This window comes from Gastrolobium bilobum, unplaced genomic scaffold, assembly GCF_033153095.1.
Source record: "Gastrolobium bilobum isolate Gb01-03AN ecotype WA unplaced genomic scaffold, APGP_CSIRO_Gbil_v1 utg8041, whole genome shotgun sequence".
In the NCBI taxonomy this organism is placed as follows: Eukaryota; Viridiplantae; Streptophyta; class Magnoliopsida; order Fabales; family Fabaceae; genus Gastrolobium; species Gastrolobium bilobum.
In genome coordinates, this window is record NW_026897652.1 from 102,192 (window position 1) to 124,620 (window position 22,429).

Here is a 22,429-nt window from a genome sequence, read left to right on the forward strand (position 1 = left end):
TCCAACAGTTATATTTATTTCCATCTTTGTATGGTCATGATTTTCCAAATTTAATATTTTATATTTATTTTCACCTTTGTATGGTTATGATTTCTCATATTTAATGCTTTCACTTTAAATAAGGGGAATCATAACCATACAAAGATGGAAATAAATATAACCGTTGGATCAATATAATCGATCTAACGGTGAGATTGATTGGTAGTAACACAACTTAGTTGTTACAATATCCTTCCCCAATGAAAAATATAAAAATATTGAGGAAAAAAAATAATATAAATAATACTACAAATTTTTTTTAAAAAAAACCAATTAAAAAGAAAAAAAATAAGAGAAAAAATTCATAAGAAGAAAAAGAAAAAGAAAAAGAAAAAGAAAATAATAAAAATAAAGATAAAAGAAGGAACATAATAAAAAATAAAAGAAAAAAAAAACTAATTTGATTCATGATTTTTTAAACTAATTCATTTCTTAAATTGGTTCTAAAAACATTTAATAATTTGATTATTAAATAACAGATCAATTCAAAAACTGATTTTTAAAAGCTTTCTTTTAGGTCATTTTTTGATTTTTTTTACACGCCCCTACCTACGGGTTAACTTGCTACTTGTGCGGCTTTAAAAAATACATAATATCCTCATTTAAATTTCAAACCCAATTGATATTTGTTTTTGAGATTATTTGACAAGTTTGCAAAGGTATGGGATAAAATAAAGGATAATTAATTTATCATATTACTGGAAAACCAATTTTCATTCCCGCATAGACATTGAAAATGGGGATTGTGTTTATTTATTTTTTTGATTTAATTTTTAGTTGATCCCACCATGATCTTCCCTTCTATCTGCAGGAAATCTGATTCTTGTCCTCTGCAACATTAGAAGTTGATTACCCTAAATAAATATAACTATAAAACAAAAACGAAATCTAAAGGGAACAAAAATTATGTTTTGGCCAAGAGTAAACCTGAATATAGATAAAAATTTTTTTGAATAAATCACATGTATTCTCCACGGAAAACAATCCTGTTCAGAATGGATCCAAAATTAAGGTTTTAAACTTCATCTAAAGATGGTATTTGAAAAGATCAATCACATACTCTCACTTCCACTTACTCAGCTCTCATGTGCCAACTGAACTACCATCATTTAATATCTGTATATAGATAATATATCTACAAGTATTTGACAGAAAATAATTAGCTATGTAAAAGAAGTGATCTCGTGTGCGAACTGCAATGATATGATAGTGGTAGAAGAGACGTGCAATTGGTAGTGTTTAAAATAACACTAGAATCTGAAATTCAATGCAGCACACGACATCATATGTAACACAACCAGAGCATCTGGAAGGGAAAAAGTTCCCCTCCTCACAAATCTGTTCAACAAGTTTTGGAGTCTTTTTCTTCTGAAAAAAGGGAAAGAAAAAATAAACATTTTATATCATCATTTGTTATAAACGATAGTAACATATGTTGCCAAGTCCATCATACGGATCCTATCAGCAACAGAACATAAATGACGTCATCCAGTTTTCGTTACTCTTCTGCAGCACTAGCAGCACTAAGATCCACACTGAGGTCAATAACCTGCTCAAAATCACCCAGTTAAGAATATATGAATCAGCGGGTTACCCAATTACTAGCAGAACCATAAAAAACAACCAATATATATCCAACTTATCATAAACAGATCGATTTACATTTTGCAGAATTGATTTACAACAACCAGAAGCCATATCAAAACCCAAGGTCAGAGTGATACCGATGGTTCATGATTTTCTTCTCAATCTGCATTGTTCAACTAATATGCATTGACTTGTAGCTAAGCCACTATTTTCCCATAGAAGAATTAGGGGCCTTAGGAGAATTGATTCCTAAAGTTTATAGACTTGTGAATGTGATTAGATACGATACAATACATCTGGTGTAAATAGTCTTAACTTTTGGAGCAAATTGGTATATTACTATAGTAGAACAACACCAGTCACCATTTGTGGCGATCGCAAGTTAATACATGCACAAAAAACAAGTGGACATGATGGCGGAAAACTTACCTTTCCAGTTATTAATGTATACATGTTAAGGACGTCATCTACGGTTGACTCAAAGTGAGTAGTGGCATCATAACTCTGTCAAAAAAATTTATATATTATTGTCCACCGATCAACATTACATACATGTACATAAGATAAAATAAACTCACTGTTGATATAAAGCAGTTGTCCAAAGATGGTTCATTGACTGGTTCATTTCTGTCATACATATCAAAAAATATCTCATCCACAGGTCCTAGAAGGTCAATTCCGGGCTTTAGTTCAATTGCAGGTTGATCTGTCTCTGCCTCAGTTGATACAAATGCAATAAATTTTCCCTTTGGGGCAACGTTGTGAGAATATGAACAACAAAATAGGTACCTGCCCAGGGCAACAGAATAAAACATTCAATGTAATGAGGAAAAATATAATTGATTGGATATCACCTGCTCAAAAACATTAATAATTTTCCATGTTTTAAATATTAACATCTTAGTATTTCGGTCTACCTTTTATATTACGAATAAATACCAAATTCCATTGGCCTTACTGGACCATAACTTTTTATGGTATTGTTTACTAGGGTTAAAGCAGCAACTTTAATTAACATTATATTTGTAATTGTTGCCGTATAGGTGAAAAAGTAGTAAAAGAGAGAAATACTGAATAATATGATGAAGATGGATATTGAGATGTCAAATGTAAAACAAAAAACCAATCTAATGGTCCTATTATTTATATAAATATTCTAGGTCAAGTACTGATGTAATACAACTAGTAGAACCCCAAACCAATAGGACTACTAACATCATGAGGCTCCTATTATAAGAATCCTATATTCTAAAACTCCCCAAGCTGGCTGAAGCTTGCTAAGATCTCAATTTGTATCAGATAAACACACTGAAAGAAAATAATACTAAAACATATAATGGGCTCCAAAAACCATTGCAGTGCTGAATAGTGACCACAGCAAAATGATGCATCCTGCCTTGGTTAAGATATGTTCACTGTTTGTAATGTTGATATACATACCACATTATCATTTTCAAGTGGAACATACATATGATTATTACTTTTGATGGTTCAGAGATTTTACTTGCACTTCGCTAAATTTCAAAATCACCTTATTAGTAAGTTCTAAAAGAATTCCAAAAGAAGCAAGTCCTATTTCATGTTGAAACCGGATGATTATTTTAGTGCTAAAAAATGACGGGCTTAGCTTCAGTCAAGAAAGCATTGCTCACACTAATTAATGCTCCAACAAGCAGGATAGATATTCTTGATCTATTTATTGTACATGTATTGCAATGGATCTACATATTTAACTAAATATCTATTTTTCAATCACTGTATGAAAACTTACATGTCTGATTTCCGACCCAACTGCTTCTGTGGTAGAATAACTTGCACTGAATGGGAGTCACTGGTGTTGGGGATCGGGTGACTCATGATGGCTATTGCCCTTGCAACCCTACCAACCTTCCTCACCTGTTGAAATGGTTACATTTTTGTTTCAAAGAAGGATGCAGTCTCCCAGCAAGTCTCATTTTAGAAATTAAAATCACTTCACCATCCACCACTAATTTTACTTTTTTCCAACAAAGCATAGGTAAATTTCTTTCATAAACAAAACTGGTAATATATTTTTAGCTCGGCTCTTAGACTTTAGGAACATACAAGTTTACACACTCTCACCATCACCTGAATTGGATGCAAATAGTCAAAATGGAAACTGATATCTATTACCTTGTTGGGCAAGTATGATGGATCACAAACAACTTTTTTGCACTTTGCAGTTTCCCCTTCAGATGTGACACCAACAGCCTTTCCTTCCTCATTAAATTCTACCTGGTATTTAAGCAAAATAAAAACCAATTCCTAAAGTAAGTATGTGTATCATCAGGTTGTTCAAATACAAATCAAAATCACAACAGCAATTATAATAAAAAGATGGGGTGGGCAATTCCAAATAATTGCAAGTTAACAAAATAAGAAACAAGTTCAATGAGTTCAAGAGGCTATATTAATTGGGTTAGGATCCGTGACAGTGGTGTAAATTAAAATCAATTTTACACCAATGAATAAATTTTTGAGAAGTTAGTATCATGCTTGTACATTTCCACATAAACCAATATTGTTTCCCCTCCCCTCAATAAAAGTATCTTAAAACTGATGTTTATTATACTTTTCAAAGAAACAAAAATATGAACTAACTACTTGATGATATAATTACTTTGTTCAAAATTTTTAAAATTTGGCATTCAAGATCGAAATAATAACTATAGCTCAAAGATTGGATTGATCAAAGTATTTTTCCATTGACAGTTTTAATTGTGTAAGTGTGCCAAGTCTTACACTATTGTCAATTGAGTGAGAGAGAAGAAGTATACGTGTATGCATGTATTTACAATAAAGTATCTACCTTGCATTCAGGTTTATTCAACATATATGTTCCACCATAAACAGCACTAAGCCGTGCAAATGCCTGAACCAAAAAAAAAATGTGAATTAATGAACCTTGAGCAAGACAAATTCCAAAAGTACATTCCCAGAAAGAGATTGAGCAAATAGGTAAAAAGATATGTAGAGAGAGGGATACCTGGGGAAGCTCTCCTAAACCATACAAAGGATATATGTAAGGTGATCCCCCTTGAAAGCGAGCAAGAGACTCTGCATATAACTACAAGCAGGAAATATAAGCATGAATAGGGAAACAGAAATAAAGCTTAGGAACCAAATGGAACAGATGAAACTTTCAATTAAGTAAAATCCATAACTGAAAAAGAATAACGCAGTACACTAACCTTCATTCTCTTCACAGTGTCCAGTGCTGGCTCACCCAAGTAGCGATCATCTCTATGAAGCGCCAAAGCATGACCAATGAAGTCCACAGTGTTATCATCAAGGCCAAATTTTCTGTCACAGTTCAAAAAGAAAGCAAAAGGATCTTAAAATATTCTTCTTTGACCACATATTTACTTTATATATAGCATAAGACTTACAGAACTGACCAACTATTACACTTTACTATCAACTCAATACGACGCCACTTAAAAGTATTAAGGTCAATAAGACATGGTAATTATCCTAGACCAGTTTCAATGTGCTTTACAGAGTATTAAGGCAATACAAATGGCAGAATGTTAAATCTAGAAATATAATGGACACAACAAGAAAACCAGTGTATACATACGCAATCAGTTCTCTAGTAGTCACTCTTGTCAAGTCCATCCCATCGTGAGATTTAGGATCATTCTCATCATAATTTTGAACATAAATGAAGAACTTGCGTGCTCGGCGTTTTTCAAATATTCCCATAAGTGGTGACCTTAAGGCCTCCATGTCATTTGATGGTACCTTGTGAACCTATAACAATGAAGTTTCCCACCAGCAAAACAATTAATACATCTAAACAAAATCTAAACCAAAAGAAAAAATTCCAGTACAATCAATGACGAAAACACAAGCATACCTTTCCCTTATTAAAGACAAAGCTCCCATCCACAGCTTTAAAATAGAGATACTTTGTAACATCGGTATGTATGAGAACCCGCACTAAATTGCCATTAGCCATAATAAACTAGCCCCACAGAAGAAAATAAAAAAGACAGGTCAGACAAACTGAGAAACATATCATATGTATATGTCGTGTGTTGTGCATCACCAGAATATATATGCATCAGCAGGCAAAGACAATTAAAAAAAAAATGGAAAAGAAAAATTGAGTTGCATGATGAGGGGAAAAAAAATGAAAGAATAACCTTAGGGTTCATATCAACATTATAGTCCTTGCTAGAACCCAAATGTGGAGGAGGCTTCTCATCTCCCCTGAATTTCTTCCAAAGCTGAAGAATAAAGAGAAATCATCATTTCAAATCTTAAAAAAAAAAATAAAAAAAAATAAAAAAAAATAAAAAAACAGAGACAAGAAATAAAAGACCTGAACAAGATTAAGCGAGGTGGACTCTCCTCCGTAATAGTCATTCCTGTCCATGTGAAGAACCTGAACAACACAGACATGAACGAATCATACAAGTTACCGTTTTGATTTTGATTTGACTTGATTTGATTTGAGCAGGTGGATTGGATATAAACAACAGATAGAAAACAAAAAAGCAAATCGAATCGATTACGGAATCGAAAGATGAGAAAGTGAAAGGGGTTGTTACCTTGAGGCCATCGACGGAGAGAAGACCACTGAGAATGCACTCCTTGAGACCAGTACCCAACACGATCACATCGTACTCTTCATCCATCCTCAATCACAAAAAAAGGGGGCTTAGGGTTTCAAGCTATGGCAGATTGCTGGGAGAACAAGAAAAGAAATGGATCTTCTTCACTTTGACTCTCTGCTATCGAGTGTTTAACACTACACTTTTGACTATGCCCCTCATTTTCACTACACTTATTTTACTTTTTTTCTTTTCTCTTCTCTCCCTTCGCTTGTTTTTCTTTATTATAATCACGAGATAGGGTAATCTATCGCTATCAATCAATTTTATCATTAGATCGATTACGTTAATCCAATGGTTATATTTAATTTTACTTTTGTATGATTATGATTTTCTATATTTAATACTTTTACATTAAATATAGAAAATCATAATCATACAAAGATGAAAATAAATATAAAGTATTAAATATGAGGAATCATAACCATACAATGATCTTACAAAAAAAAATAATAATAAATATAATCGTTGGATCCATATAATTGATCTAAAAAATTGATTGCTAATAACATTGGTAGTAACACTAATTGATTGTTACAATATCCTTCTTCTATTATTATTTTATTTTAAATGATATAATTTTATATTATCTTATATTAAACGATCTGATTTTAACATATATTTGATAATTTTTTATATTTTTTTCTCCGTAAAATTATAAATAAAGAAAAAGAATAAAAAAATCAGTAATTGTGTATTAAAATAATATTATTTCATCTAAAATAATATAAAATTATGTCATTTAAAACAATAAATATTTTTTCCTTTTAAAATTATGTTATTTTAATCAAAACTATTCTATTTTATAGAGAGAAATGGAAATGATGGTAAAAAATTGATTTTCTTAATTTAAATATTAAATAAAAATACCAATTTTAACTAAAATAATAATTTTGAAAAAATAAACATTTTCCCCATTTTTTCAACTTCAGCTTTCTTTCTTTGCACTTCTATTCTATTTACAGTGTTTACTGTTTACATTATATTATAAAATAAACTCATAAATAGATTAAAAAAAGGTACGTTCAACCTCTCTGTCACATTCATAAACAAAATCTATGACTATCGTGTTCATTTTTTGAAGTGAAAACTCGGTAAATAAAAATTAATATTCTTTTTTTTTGTATACATAAAAATTAATATTCTAATTGGTTATTCTAGTTCTGCTAATAAAACTTGGGGAATACTAGTTTATCAGACTAATTATATTATATTATAGACATAAAATATGTGTAGGGCGAAATAAATATTGGCTCACATTTTGATGTATGAGTAGAAAAAGTATTTTATCTCATGAAACGTGAAAAAAACATATCTCATAAAACTTTTAGCCAAAAACTCATTTAGGTTATTTAATTTTATGAGAACTTGCATGATCAAATAGTTTTTAAAATTTGGATCAACTAGATGTTAAATATTGAAAATAGACTCTCTCATATTTTATTTAATATGATCATGTCATGTGAGAGAATATTAATCATACATAAATAAATCAAAAGTGATAATATTGTAATTAACTATCCCAATAATTTTTATTATCTTTCACTTTTCACTATTGATCTATTTTTATATAATTTTCATTATTTCACATAACATAATCATGTTAATTAACACATGAGAGAATCTATTCCCTAATATTTTGAAGTATTTTTATTGAGTGAATGATTATGTTGTGGCTACTAATGGCAACGTTTTATGAATTAATTATTTTTGACAGCATTTTGACTAATTAGTTGTTCTTGTTATCATGATAGTTGTATATAATTGTCGTGGTAGAGTGTTGACCAGATTTGCAACAATTTCGTAAAAACATAATGAAACGAAAGAATGAATTATTGTGATTTAGCAGCAATTAAATCCTACTGGTAATTTCTTAAAAAACCAAATCATTATAAAAATTTGCCATTTTTTGAGTGTCTTTCCAATTCAAGAGAGCAAAATAAACCCAACTCTGTATTATTGTGTGTGTGGAGAAAACTGTAATATAAACATGAAATATTTTTTAATTTAATTAATACGCATTATCAGCAATATACTAATATTTATTAATAGTGTAATATCGTTATTCATTATCTTTATTTTAATTTTACATAATGGATTATTAAAATATTAATGAGTATCAATGCAAAACTCCAATATTAATATTAAAAACTACATGAATATTTCATCTAAATAACGTAATATTATCAATGTTAAAGCAGGCAATGACAGAAATGTACACAATCAACGAATAAGACAGGCATAAAAAAGTAATTATTGTATGTCAAGTTGTTCAGTGATTCTTTTAGAAAAACATTTCATGACATAATTGTTGAGTTGTTTGATGCATGACAGTTAAAAAAAAATAACACAAATAATAATATTGTCTATTTAAAAATAATATTTTTGTCTACCAAAAAAACATTTTTTTATTAAAAACTTAAGTATTATCATATGGAGAGGAAGGCATCTGCTATCTGATATGCTGTTGGAAACATTATTAGAGATAAAAATTCGTTCTTCTGGGTTCATACAAACATAATCTCTGTGATTATTATATATAGTAGCCAAAAAAACACGCTCTTGAAAATGAAACTCAAGCTTATGTTTATTATAAGATCTAAGAAAAGGAAAATAAGAACATCCAAAGACCAGGAGAAAATTGTAATAGTAATTAGTAAGCATTAAGAAAAAAATTATATTAATAAACTGTGATTTAGAATGCTCTTGGTTTAAGCGTTACACCACAAGAATCTGACAGAAATTTATATGACTTTGGATAAACTCTTTTTCTGTATAATTGTAGCTCGGAGTTTTGATACTATATAACCTTTAAAGTAGTCAAATACATATTCAAGTAGCTTGGTGAGATTTTGTGTAATGATAACAAGTTTTTTTTTTGTTTTTTTCTTGAAGAGTGAAGTAGTGAGCGGATGCAGAATAAGTAACATTTATAAATAAGGGGGTGAATGAAAATAAAACGAAAATGTGATGAATTTTGTAAAAAAAAATAAAATATAATGATAAAAAGAAAAGTAAAATGCGACTGAAAATTATTTATTTTTATTTTTAAGAAAAAACTATAAAAAAATAAAAATTTAAAACTATTGTACACAGAAACGTATCACTTATGCGCAAGTTCATGAACTCGTTGAAAATAAAAATGATATTGCTAGAACTCGAACTTATCTTTTTTTTTTAAGTACAAAAAAAGTTTTGGCTGGGGAGACAGAGGAGACCTGAGGATTTACACCAGAGATAGTTAGGGGTATTTATAAACCCATCCAAATCGATTCAAATTGCGGTGATTAAATTGAAAAATCAATAACCGAATAAACCAAAAATTGAAAAACTGAAAAAAAAAAAACCCGTAAATTTTAATTGGATTAGACCGGTTTTCGGATGAGTTGACGAAATCTAATCCAATCCAAATCGATCCAATATATTAATTCTCCTCTGCCTACTTGAGCATTTTCTCCCAAAATTTTTTCAGATCCAATTCAAACCGCGAACACCCCTAGAGAGGGCAGTTTACCCACCAACATGAGCCTTAAAGCGGTCAGAGGGAATCGAACCCACGCCCTTTTGGGGTATAGGCCAACTCTTTAGCCACCCGTGCCACCGCATGTCGGTGAACTGGAACTTATTAAATAAGTTGGAATAGCCTGTGTTGACCCACATGTTTTGTGGCAATTTTTATTTTTATTTTGAAAAAAGTGTGTATCATCTGTCATTTTAAGTGAGAGAAATAGATAGATAAAAGGAGGAGAGAGAGTGGACAAAAAAATAAAGGTGTAAATTCCATCTCTTTATGAAAATAAAATGACATAAGTTATATCATTTAAAAGGACAAACAATTTTCTATTTTTTTTAATAATATCTAACACGCTTAATCCTAATTCCTAAATTGGTATTTTGTTATTTTATTTTTAATTTTTTTATAATTATTATTTAAAAACAAAAACAAAAAAGGCAAAATGAGTCTTTAAGCAGTAAAGTGCATATAATATTATTAAATAACGGTCGTTCAGTTCACTCCAAAAAATTAAACATTCCATCTAATAATATCTTAAAGTCTTATTTTCATATTTCAAATCAAACTAATCGTGAAGTGATGTACCGATTCAATTATCTTAAAAAAATAAAAATAAGAGTGCATCAAATACTAATATTTGATAACAAGCGACAAGGACAAGTACAACATATGCAAAGGCAAAAATAAAAAGTAGCATCCTCAGAAGTCACAACACACTCCACTGATTAGAGGCAAGAGTTATGGCTTGTTCATCTTCGTTATCATCATCAGCATCATCAGCATCAACGGAGGAGGTGACACTGAAAGTGAAATGGAGCGGCAAGGAGTACACGGTGCGAGTTTGCGGCGACGACACGGTTGGGGAACTGAAACGCCGAATCTGCGAGTTAACAAACGTGTTACCCATTCGCCAGAAACTCTTGTACCCAAAAATGGGTTCCAAACTCAACGACAACGACTCTCTCTTCCTCTCACAACTCCCTCTTAACTCCTCTTTCAAAATGACCATGATCGGGTACTCTTCTATCTTTTCTTTTCTTAGGGTTTCCTTCACTAGTCATTACATTAACATAACATCATGAACATGCTATTGTTGTTGTTGTTATGAATGAATGAATGAATGAATTAATAATAATGGATGTAGATGGAGATGGGGTTTGTTTATGTGTGTGCAGTACTACTGAAGAAGATTTAATTGTTGATCCAGTTGAGTCACCTGAGATTGTTGATGATTTTGAGCTTCCTCAACAAGAAGCTGTTGACATCAAGGACATGGAAGTCAATAAGCAAAAGTTGAGGAGACGCATAGATCACTTCAAGATTGAGCTTCTGAATCCATGTCGCAATGGAAAGAAACTCCTTGTTCTCGACATTGATTATACCCTTTTTGATCATCGTTCCACGGCTGAGAACCCCCTTCAACTTATGAGACCTTGTAATCATTTTTTCCTCTTTTTTTATTTTTTTATTTTATTTTCTTTCACTTTTTTTTTTTGTCTTGTTTTTTCAAACTTGCCATTTTTCTACTGCAGACCTTCATGAGTTTCTTACATCAGTTTATTCCGAGTATGATATTATGATATGGTCTGCAACCAGGTTGGTGCCATCATTTGCTCTTTTCTATCAAAAAAATTTATTCTTTTTGTGAGAATAACACCTGGAAATGGAACATGTCTATTCTTTTGTACAACCAACATTGCCATTTTCATGGAATGCTTCACTTCCTGCAGCATGAAATGGATTAACCTCAAGATGGGACAACTTGGGGTTCTGGACAATCCTAACTACAAAATTACTGCACTTCTTGACCACTTAGCAATGATCACTGTTCAGTCAGCTTCTCGTGGGGTCTTTGATTGCAAGCCACTTGGTTTGATCTGGGCTCAATTCCCTGAGGTATAATAAATAACATGCCATTTATCTTCTTTGTGTAAATTAAATAGAATTATGTTAGCATTTTTTTAATTTCATACATTCCCATTTAATGTCATGTAATCAGCCTCTTGCAAATTTAAGTTAAGACTACCTACTATATAGATCCATACAATGGGTTTGACCCTTCCCATGGACCCTGTGCATAGCGGGAACTTTACATTCCCATCTACAGCTGAATGAATGAATAGTTTACTTTTTATCTAGGGAGAAAAAGGGCACCCAAAAAAATTGCTGTTGCGACTTAATCTTCCCCAAAAAACTAAAAAACATGTTTAATGCTTGTGAGTATAATCATAATGCTTGTGAGTATAATCATTGGGAATAAATTGCAAAATGTATCTGTTTAACATACCAAATTGCTGTTTGATATTTTTAATAGAAATACTGGTACTATCATAAATTATATCAGTTTTTTTATTTATTCCCGTACTGTTGTGAATTTTTGCAATATTCAGCCTTTGTCTAGTTGTCTTAATGGTGGTTTCTTATTTTATTTCAGTTCTACAATGCTTCGAATACTATCATGTTTGACGACCTTCGAAGGAATTTCGTGATGAATCCACAGAATGGTTTGATAATTAAACCATTCAGGAAGGCTCATGCTAACCGAGATAGTGATCAGGAGCTTGTGAAGCTTACCCAGTACTTACTGGCCATTGCAGAGCTTGATGACTTTAGCAAACTTGATCATAAAAATTGGGAGTTATTCACAGAGGACAATGCTAAAAGGCGTAGGCACGAGTAAATGATAATGGAATGCAATAAGAGGAATATGGTTAAGCAAGATGCATTGCAGCTTTTAAACTTTATACAACCAGAGGATTTCAATTTTTCATTTCAAGTCATTATGTTAGGACAGGGTGAATGACAGGAAGAAAAGGTTTCCTTGTGGCAGCTGTGTGGAGTTATCTAAGATGACTAGTACTGCTTATGCATTACTATGCACCAATTCCTGAACAGAATTTGATTTGATGCATGAGAAAATTGTATGTTTTCATAATTTGTTGCGACATGGGCACAAAGCTTGGATCATACCGGGTATTGTGGTCATCTTTGCCAATGTCATGTCATAATGCACGCAAAGAAACACTAGTTAAATGAGAATGATTAGTTGTGTGACAACTGTAAAATATCCAATGTGATAAATAGATTCTAATTATCGACAATGTGTTATATGTAAGTTAAGTTCAACCTTTCCTTAGTGGTTTTTGCCCTAATATAACTTATAATTCTTGTATTTTATGCATCGCGATTTATTTTATTACCAGAAAATGATTGTCTTTTGTTAGTAATCTTCCTCTTAAGCAGGGCAATATTTGACTTCGGAAATTCGGTGTGGAAGAATGGAAAGAGAAAAAAAAAGGGGAAAAAATGAATAGGAGAATGGAAAAAGAATGAAAGAAAATGAGAATTGCTTTTTTTTTTATTTGGTTGTATAGAAAAATGTTTTTTCTTTTTTGTTAAATTAAGTGAAATATGATATATGCTCTTACTGTATATGTAATTGGTATAAACAGTATTGGAAATTTGAAAGTCAAGAATCTGGATAACAACATTAATCAATTAGGGAAACTGATCAGTTCAATCGTGAAATCCACAAGTTAATATTAAACTCTTATCACCATCAACCAAAGTACCAATATGAATACTGTTCTTGGAGTTTTAACGACACACAATCGGTTCAGTTCTTGACTTAACCTAATCCGACTGACCAAGTTTTCGGAACGGGTTGGGCCACTTTTCCCTTTCTTCAATCTCCTTACCTCCTAATTCATACCTATCCTTTAAACAAAAAATCCGCTAACAAAAAATGTTGAATAATATATACACACAATAGATTACTTCAATTGATTGCATACTAAGGTCTTCTGCTTCCAAAGCGTTGCATAAATCCCATTTTGTGAATCCAAACCCTAAGGTTGAGTGTTGGCTGAAGACCCTTCTCCCATGAGTCATGCAAAGCAAATAGATACGTAAATGAACCAAACTACATTATATGTATATTCTAGATGCGATTTATTATAACAAGTTAGACTCTCAAGTGAAAAGTTAAAGTAACTCTTACTGATAGGACACTGCAAAAACGAATAAACAGTTAAAGCCTTTAGCTTTTTATACTTCCTCTGTTAGTGAAAGTTAAACTCTTACGAAATCAGTGACTAAAACAATGTCCCAAGTCAATTTTCTCACTGCTATCAAACAAGATGTGTTGAGAAAACATTAACTTCATTAGAATCATATAACAAAACATTAACTTAAACATAATCCATACAAATAATGCACATTCAAACAGCCCTGAGACATTTTCTATTTGCACTGGGCCAAATTCCACAATAATGGTGATTCACAAGAGGGGTATAGAGTTACATAATCATTGAAAATACAGTTGGGGGTGAAAGCTTAGAAACTGATGAGTTAACACCTCCGGTAGGTCAAATGACTGAAATAGAATATGATTTCAGCAATGACCACCAGGTGCACATTAAATGGTAATAATTTAAGTAAATAGAAAACAGAAAAGACTGAAATCAGCAAAGAGCTGGCAGAGAGAGGACATATGCTGGAAATCTCTGCACAGTCCCGCAAATGGGAAGTAAACAATTCCATCACAGGTGGTTTCAACACCAGTTGAATGTAGAGCCAGAACAAGGCTTCAGCTACTGCAATATCTAAATTCTGAGAGCTCCAGTTGCAGGGTCATGACCTGAATTGGTGCCCTTGTGTTTCAGAGAAAGGTTTGCAAACTGAGATTCAAGGTCTCTGCTTTTGGTACGTCTATGACTAGCAGATGGTTGTTGTTGCGGCTGATGTGTCTGCTGCTGTTGAAACAATGCACGTATTCTTCCAATCTCTCTTTCCAGTACTTCCTGCTCCACTGAATTTCATATTACATAGTTTTTAGTATCCAAAACAAATTCCTGTCATATCTGATGAAACTAATCATGCCTAAAAAGAACTCAAGGGGCCACAATTTCGGTCTCACGTTTTCTTAATAGTCATGTTTTTGGTATTCCACAAGGTGTCCCCACCCACACCCTTTCGATGCGAGAATAATCCGCATTTAGGAATCTAACGGTGTGGCCCTGGCCACAAATTCTTCCAGTGGAGTTTGAACCCTGCACTACAGGCCACATGGTAGCTCAGGTTGCCATCTGAACCACCTCATTTTGTTTAAGTCATATATTAATTCCTCACTTCCATCACTATCCTAGATGACTAGATTCTTTTAATAAAAGAAAATATGTAAGAACAGCAGTAAAACCTGCAATGTTATATGGAGCTGAATGTTGGCAAACACATAGGCAAAATGAGCATAAAATGGGAGTAGCAGAAATGAGGATGTTAATGTGAATGTGAGATCAAATAGGATGGATAAAATAAGAAATAAAGATATTTGACGAAAGATAGGAGTAGCACCAGTGGTTGAAAAGATGAGAGACAATATATCGAGGTGATTTGAGCACATAATACGAAGATCTCTAGATGCTTCCATAAGAATAAAAGTTTGTTACCAAGAGCTTGACATAAAGAGAGGAAGAGGTAGACAGACATTTACTTGGGGGAAGGTAGTAAAACAAGACTTAATAATGGAGTGAGATATATATTTACAGACTGTGTCTTTGGACAGATCGGAGAAAAGCTTGGTATTGTGGAGGGTTAGACCCCCTTTTTCCCTACGTTCCAAATGGTTCTTTTTTAGTCATTTTCCCAATATCTCCGTTTATTTCTTTCTTTACCACTCTTTTTTTTTCCTTATTTTCTTTTATTTCTCTATTTTCCTCTCAATCTATCTTTTCTTATTTATTTATGCACTTTTTTTTTCTTTTTTTTATCTCTCTATTTCTTTAATTTTTATTTTCTTATTCTTTTTTTCCTCTCTTATATATCTTTAATTTCACTTTATTTTATTTTTCTTTTTAATTGTTTATTTCTATTTTTTTAATGTCCAGTGTTAGTTATATATATATATATATATATATATATATATTATTGTTTTTTCCTCAATCTTCTCATACTTTTTATTTGAGTTAATCTGCCACCCACCCCAACTAGTTTGGGATAAAGGTGTTCTTGATGTTAATGTTGCTAATTCTACTTCTATCTCAATTATTTTATTACATAGATACAATGGAAGCAGAAAATGATCTTCACCTCTACAATTACTCTCCACATAAACAAGACACAGTGCAGCATTCGAAGCAGTTCTCTAAGAAAGTGCCAAAATAAGTAAAGAATAATAACTCAAATAAGCATCAAATTTGCTCAAAACTCGAGCATGCATAGTTTTCAACTAGAAAAAAAAAACAAGAACTGAATGCTCAGGCAAGGAGCCATCACTCATAAAATTTTTGTAATGACTGAACAAATAAGTAGAAATTTAGAACAAATCACACAGTACATTCCCATATTGCCTTGCCTAAAGGCAGATGAATTTATAGTTAAAGCTGAATACCACATTCCCCCCTTTCTTTAAAAAACACTTTTTTAAAAAAAATTGATTCTACAAGTCAAACTATTTTTCATTATAAATCTCTATAACATGAAAAAAAAAACATCATTTTCAATCCAGGACGAATATGAGTATATGGTAAACTGAATAAGTAGGAGCAAACCTTATTATTAAATCTGAGGTACTGGTAGCACACAGTTAGTTTGATTTGATTCTGATCAATAGTCAGCTTTTAAAATACCACCCAATCATGCATTGCTACCTCATTAAATTTTTTGACAACAATTACCAAAAGTCAAACTCTCTTAATGATTTGTCAACACATGATTGAGTGAAAATGTAAAAAACTTTACACTAAAAATGGATTAAAATTAAACCCACTAAAATTTAGAAATTGTAGTAAAAAGTATTTTCAGTGTAGCAACAACTAACTAGATAAGTTGTTATTAAGTCAAGATATGATTAACCATCAACCATTCTTTAAATATTGTTAACCACTAATTGATTTCCCTAAACTGGAAATCCCAAAATTGCAAATGAAAAGAACTTCTTTTGTGGGACTAAAAATCCTTAACTAACAAAGAATACCGTGGCAGGCAGATTTTGCAATGTAAAGGATTGAACTCTAGCCGAGAGGTTCTTCCATGTATACATAAATAGAGTTGCATGAAGCTCACGATTACATCCAATGACACACAGACTTATCTATCATCAAGCTCATTTCTCTATTTTCTGTACAAAATGAAAATTTTGACCTTCGGTTTAAGGTCCTTGAGCTACAATATTGATCCTTCCCAAAGTTATTTGAGCAGGCCCCCTAAGATCAAACCTCCCATTTATTAATCTCATTCTTGTAATTCTTCTTGCAATCATGCTCAAGTACATAGAAGATAGGACTTGATTAATTTCGTACTTTCTCACCAGTTATATGCTATAATCAAACTTAGTAAGACCTATCGGGTTTCTTTTCTATTAATCTATACAATAAAATGCATCATAAATTCACAAGGATTTGCATATATACACAACTACCTTGAAATGCACAGTAACTAGATTGACATTTCCAAGTAAAAAAGACTTCCATTACTAGCAAACCTGAATGGCTAATGCTCATATGATAGAATCTTACAATATTTGATAAGCTGCTCCTGTGCTAAACTTTCTAAACGTTGCTTGAGTGCTTTATTCTCCATACTCAGGATAAGATTCTGCTGGTTAAGAAATTCAAGCTCAGCTGAGACTCCAGACCCTTCTGCCTATGTATTGACATATAAAGAAAAAGAATGAGAACTTTCAGCTTTCCCGTGTAGGATATACATCATTTGCGGAAAAAAAGTCACTGTGCAATGTGTATCCATGCAGAATATTGCCTTATGCTGAAATTTACCTGTAAAGCTTGTACATTTCTTTCCAGCTCAGCTATGTATTGAAGTTTACGTACCCGTGAACGTTGAGCAAATTGCCTGTATTATGAGTATTTCAGAACATTTTTCCCTTTCCATATATAAATTTATTGGTTTAAAAAAAACTTTTGTAAATCAAATAGCAAAAATAACCCAAAAACACCAAATTTCATTAATAAAGAGTAGCACAGCTTAACTACTTTCTCAACATGAGAAATAGTATACCAGCTTAGTAATGCAGACATCACTTTACGCCACAGATAATTGTTATATCTTCTCTTCTTCTTAGTATATTATAAGAAGTTGTAAAGAACCATTTTGTAACGCCTGGCAACATGCAAGGATTAACGACTGTCCCCACACACTAACACGAGACTTTTCAGCGTGCTTTGTCCTCACTCGCACACTTCCCGGGAAAACTTCCCAGGAGGTCACCCATCCCAGAATTTCCCCAAGTCAAGCACGCTTAACTATGGAGTTCTTCCGATCCGGGCTACCGAAAAGTAGATGCATCTTGTTAGTATAGGCAGTACCAATTAATTCTTATAAGCCATTCCCAACTGTACCGTCCCATACCAGCACAGTCTCTGGAATCCCTCTCTTTCGGATGTTGATTCGATTCATTCATGTACCCCCGTCCCTAGAAGCCTGCCAGGAGCCGCTCCTTGTCCATGCCCTTACGCACCGGCGATCACTCCCCGCCCTCGTCAGCGCCCGGGATGTTACACATTTCAACCCAAAAGCTTAAGCTATTGGGTGAGGCTATATTAATGATTTTAAATATCTCAACACACCACCTCACACGAGAGCCCACTGGGCTTGAAGGGTGGACAATGCACAGGCCCACCTACCTGTGCGAAAAAAGAAATTCCACTAGAAAGAAAGTGGGGGACGGCGATGTTCGAACCCGAGACACGAGGCTCTGATACCATGTAAAGAACCAATTCAACCCAAAAGCTTAAGCTATTGGGTGAGGCTATATTAATGGTTTTACATATCTCAAGAGAAGTTATATGCCAAACTAGTAGTATAATCTTGAAATTCGATTTTAAAATCAGCAGCAATTAATCTGGAAAAGTTTAAAAGGGTCAATGATAGAGTATGACATGACTTCATGGCTTTTCTATATGAAATCATTCTGCATGGAAAAGCAAACCGAGAGAACAGAAGGAGAGGATCAAATCATTGATACACCAGAACTAGCAGTCTTTAGATCATATATTAGTGGTAAAATCAAACAGTCACTGTAATAGCAATAAAATCAGAAACTGGAGAAAATAACTGCATACTGTTTAGCACGTTTTGTATCTGTTTCAGAAGCAGATGACTTTGCATGTGAACCATCATTTCTTTCAGAAGATGATTTTGCATCCTGTAGGCCAGATTCTACAGAATCATGCTTTTCATTTGCAGTTGGCAGAAGCCCATCTGCTTCATGTGGTGTACATGGTGATCCTGAACTCTGAAAAGCAACATTATCTTTGCCAGAGGGAACACCACCTAGATTTCTTACAGCATTTGAAAAAGAGTCCCATGCCCTATTCTGCTTTGCTGAGTTCATTTCTGGATACATGTGCATATGACAAGCATCTTTGTTGTGGTCAAAATCTTGCGATGACCATGATGAAACAGATGCCAAATTCTTATATTTATACTCATCTTGATCTGCATAACTGATGTTAGACACATTAACTGTGTCTATGTATGCGAAAGAATCACTTGATGAACGCCGATGACCACCCCTTCGGACAGGTGTCTCAGGCTCATTAAGTAGATCATCAATCCATGAAGGCTGCTCCTCCAAGACAAGGTTCTCAGATGATGTACGGTGGTGGTGTGTCTTTCCCTCTCTAGGTTTGTTAGCAGCCTTTGAACCAAGAGTAGGATTTGGGACATAATCAGCATATGCTTGCGAAACACTAGGAAATGGGCTTTTGGGAGGAAGTAGAGCATGCTTTCCAGGACACATCAAATTTCTTATACCCGATGAGCCCTTTGAATTTGCCATAGAAGTAGAATCAACACCTGTCAAATAAAATGCTATGAATCACCAAAGAATATGGCCAAGTAAATATATTTAAAGATGAAAATAAAGAAGGGAATACAATCAACAATAATGGAATGATCTTCTCGTGAAAATTTAAATAGGCCATCCATGATTCAACAAGATATCTGATATGCTTATGTTCTCAATTGCAAAATATAACTACAAATTTAGGTTACTCGTACAAAGATCCTACAAATAATAGAAATTTGGTGTGTATGCAAATGCACTCACGCTCACAGCACCAAAAGAATCACTGCACCTGCTTCCCTATATATATTCTTGAAAAACTAGTACAAAACAAACCAATAGCTTTATAAAAAATAAAGCATCTCAGTAATCTCAAGAATCATAAATGAGTAAAACAGAAACTTTATTGCGAAAAATGCCTAAGAACTAAATATCCCAGAGCTCCATAAGAGTGTTTTTCATTGGGTAAAAGCCCACATCATGCCGGCAGCTTTATGGACCTATCTTTTTATTTTCATTTTTCCAAATTGTAATCCTAATATTTGTCCAGCTATCTCATGAACAATCTTAAATTCTCATTTCACATAGATTTTATTCCAGATAGTTGACTAAAGTTGTCCACCTTCCCTTCCCTTGCAGTACGGGAGCATCACATATCCAATTGGTATATAGGCTCTATACATTTTCATTATAAGCAAAGCACAACCGATATGAAATAGTATCACGCACATTAACGATCCCATCACTCATAATAATCACCAATGTTTTGAAGTTAAAACCACTGCTATATTGCTGAACAAATTGGAGATCTTAATTTTATTTAAATAAAAATCAAACCCAAACAACTTTGCCTATCAAGCCTGGCAAGGCAACCAGTTCATTACCAATGTAACAGAAGACTACATAACAATAATTTCAAAAAAATAAAATGAAAAATCCAAAACTTTGGAGCCACAAGCATCCAACTGGAGAGCTGTTTGGGGGGGGGGGGGGGGGGGGGGGGGATCCAATCCATTAAGAAAAATTTAAAGAAGATAAATTGAAAAAATAAGTAAATAAAAAACTGAACCCAATTGCTAAAGTTTCTGATTAATTTTCCCAGGACCCAGATGAGGATAAAAAACAAAGACGGAAACTTTACTTTGATGCATTTCCTTTAGAATTTACGCAAAGCATGCATTCAGAGAATATAGAAAAAAATCAACAAAAAAGGAAAAATTAGTATTTATAGAAACGAAAATGCTGTAATGTGAGAAACTGTAGCATCAATAGACCAATGATTTCAAGCTGATTGAACGAATTGAGGATAAATATGGAGATGGAAACCTATCGCAAGCAAACAAAAAATTTAAGAAAAATCCAAAAGGAAAGGAAAAAAAAAATACTGACCTTTGCAGATTGGAGATTCGAGATCCCAAAATGCAATGGTAAAGGGGCTTGAAATTAAAGCAGAGTTTCTCTCTTTCCTAGTCGTGGGTTGATTTCTTCAACAACCTTCCTCTTCTCTCTGTCTTCTCGTTGAAGCTAGGGCTTGATTGTATAACCATGACAAGTATTACCCTTCCTTAATCTTTTGCTATTTAACATTGGATTTGATGTTTCTATATGTTTTATTTCCTACCCCTACATAAAAACATAAAAGGTATATATGCGCCTAAATGGGGCATGCAAAAAAAAAAACACACAGAAAAAAAAATATATATAAATAAATATTTAGGGTTTATCGTTTCTCAAGCTGTCTGAGACAATGTTTTTTTTTGTTACTAAATCATAATCGTACAAAGATAGATCAATGGTGATAAAGGAAGAGAGAAAAAGAAAATCATAATCATTCAAAAGTGAATCAATCAATATAAGAAAATAAATAAACAAAACGACATAATTTTAGGGTGACAGAAAATAAACTCAATCAGCTTGAGAAATGTTTTTTCTCAAATATTTATACTTTTTTTTATGTGTGAGTAAGATTAATTTTAGGAAAATGTTTTTGTTATGTTGTTGAAGAAGATAATTATTTTATGTCAGTGAAACAAAATTATAAGAGGGATCCACAAATAATTGAAGAGAGAAAAAATAGAGGTGTGACTCACCTTTGTTATATGTGTATAAAAATTTAATTTATCTTATGTTGAATAATATAAATATAGGGTTAAACTACCGTCCTGTTACGTCAAAATCACAAATTTGTCCAACTAATACATTGATTTTTGTGCTTTCTTTTTCCTATTTTTTCAGTTATTTTGTGTCAACCGAAAATATTTATGTTTTCCAGTAACATAACCTTAGTTTTTTACATAAATATAATGCTTAATTTTATCATTTATATTGTGAGTAACATTAAATCCTTTAACATTTTATTCCAAAAATAAAAAATGTGAATTTAAAATTAAAAAAGAAAGATCAACATAGGCCTCGGCACCACAAACATTAAAATAATTGTTGTATCGCTGTCCAACTTGTATAGTTATCATTTCAAGGGAAAATGGGTTCCAACTACGAATTCGTTATTAAAAATGGGTCAAATGTGAGGATTGGAATAATAAAATTGAAGTTAAAAACAATATTTTGATCTCGCTTATTTTGGCTTGACGTGGGTTGGATCTATGCAACTTGAAAAATGTTAAAATATACAATTAAAATTATTAAGTCTTTTTTTTTTACTAACTCAATTTACAGTGTATTCGATCTAGCTGTATCTGGCTCGATGTAGTAGATTAGTACATCCTTAATCGTGTTAATATTATTTAGATTTATTGAATTTTTGTAGTAACATAAGTGAGATAGTACATTGGATAATAAATAATGGAATTTTATAAGAAACTTTTTGTGGGTTTTAAAGAGAAATTC

General features: G+C 32.5%; 3 protein-coding genes across 3 annotated transcripts; 1 reads left to right on the forward strand and 2 right to left on the reverse strand.

Annotated features, from left to right (window-relative positions):
* Positions 1-1,297: 1,297 nt before the first annotated feature.
* Positions 1,298-6,448, reverse strand: LOC133309090 (guanosine nucleotide diphosphate dissociation inhibitor 2). The gene is made up of 13 exons (XM_061509833.1): positions 6,204-6,448; positions 5,975-6,037; positions 5,796-5,879; positions 5,507-5,614; positions 5,228-5,400; positions 4,839-4,950; positions 4,634-4,714; positions 4,457-4,519; positions 3,781-3,882; positions 3,398-3,522; positions 2,205-2,415; positions 2,056-2,130; positions 1,298-1,588 (listed from the first exon to the last, which is right to left on the reverse strand). Exons 1-13 carry the CDS (start codon positions 6,288-6,290, stop codon positions 1,538-1,540), a joined length of 1,335 nt encoding a protein of 444 aa, XP_061365817.1. The 5' UTR covers positions 6,291-6,448; the 3' UTR covers positions 1,298-1,537.
* A 4,016-nt stretch (positions 6,449-10,464) lies between these two features.
* On the forward strand, positions 10,465-12,912 carry LOC133309016 (ubiquitin-like domain-containing CTD phosphatase). Its single transcript, XM_061509759.1, has 5 exons — positions 10,465-10,795; positions 10,956-11,215; positions 11,313-11,376; positions 11,511-11,676; positions 12,215-12,912. Exons 1-5 carry the CDS (start codon positions 10,521-10,523, stop codon positions 12,458-12,460), a joined length of 1,011 nt encoding a protein of 336 aa, XP_061365743.1. The 5' UTR covers positions 10,465-10,520; the 3' UTR covers positions 12,461-12,912.
* A 1,047-nt stretch (positions 12,913-13,959) lies between these two features.
* Positions 13,960-21,151, reverse strand: LOC133309000 (uncharacterized protein At4g06598-like). The gene is made up of 5 exons (XM_061509739.1): positions 20,972-21,151; positions 18,858-19,593; positions 17,553-17,628; positions 17,295-17,421; positions 13,960-14,590 (listed from the first exon to the last, which is right to left on the reverse strand). The coding sequence occupies exons 2-5, from the start codon at positions 19,574-19,576 to the stop codon at positions 14,385-14,387; spliced, it is 1,128 nt and encodes a 375-aa protein (XP_061365723.1). The 5' UTR covers positions 19,577-19,593; positions 20,972-21,151; the 3' UTR covers positions 13,960-14,384.
* Between the last annotated feature and the right edge of the window lie 1,278 nt (positions 21,152-22,429).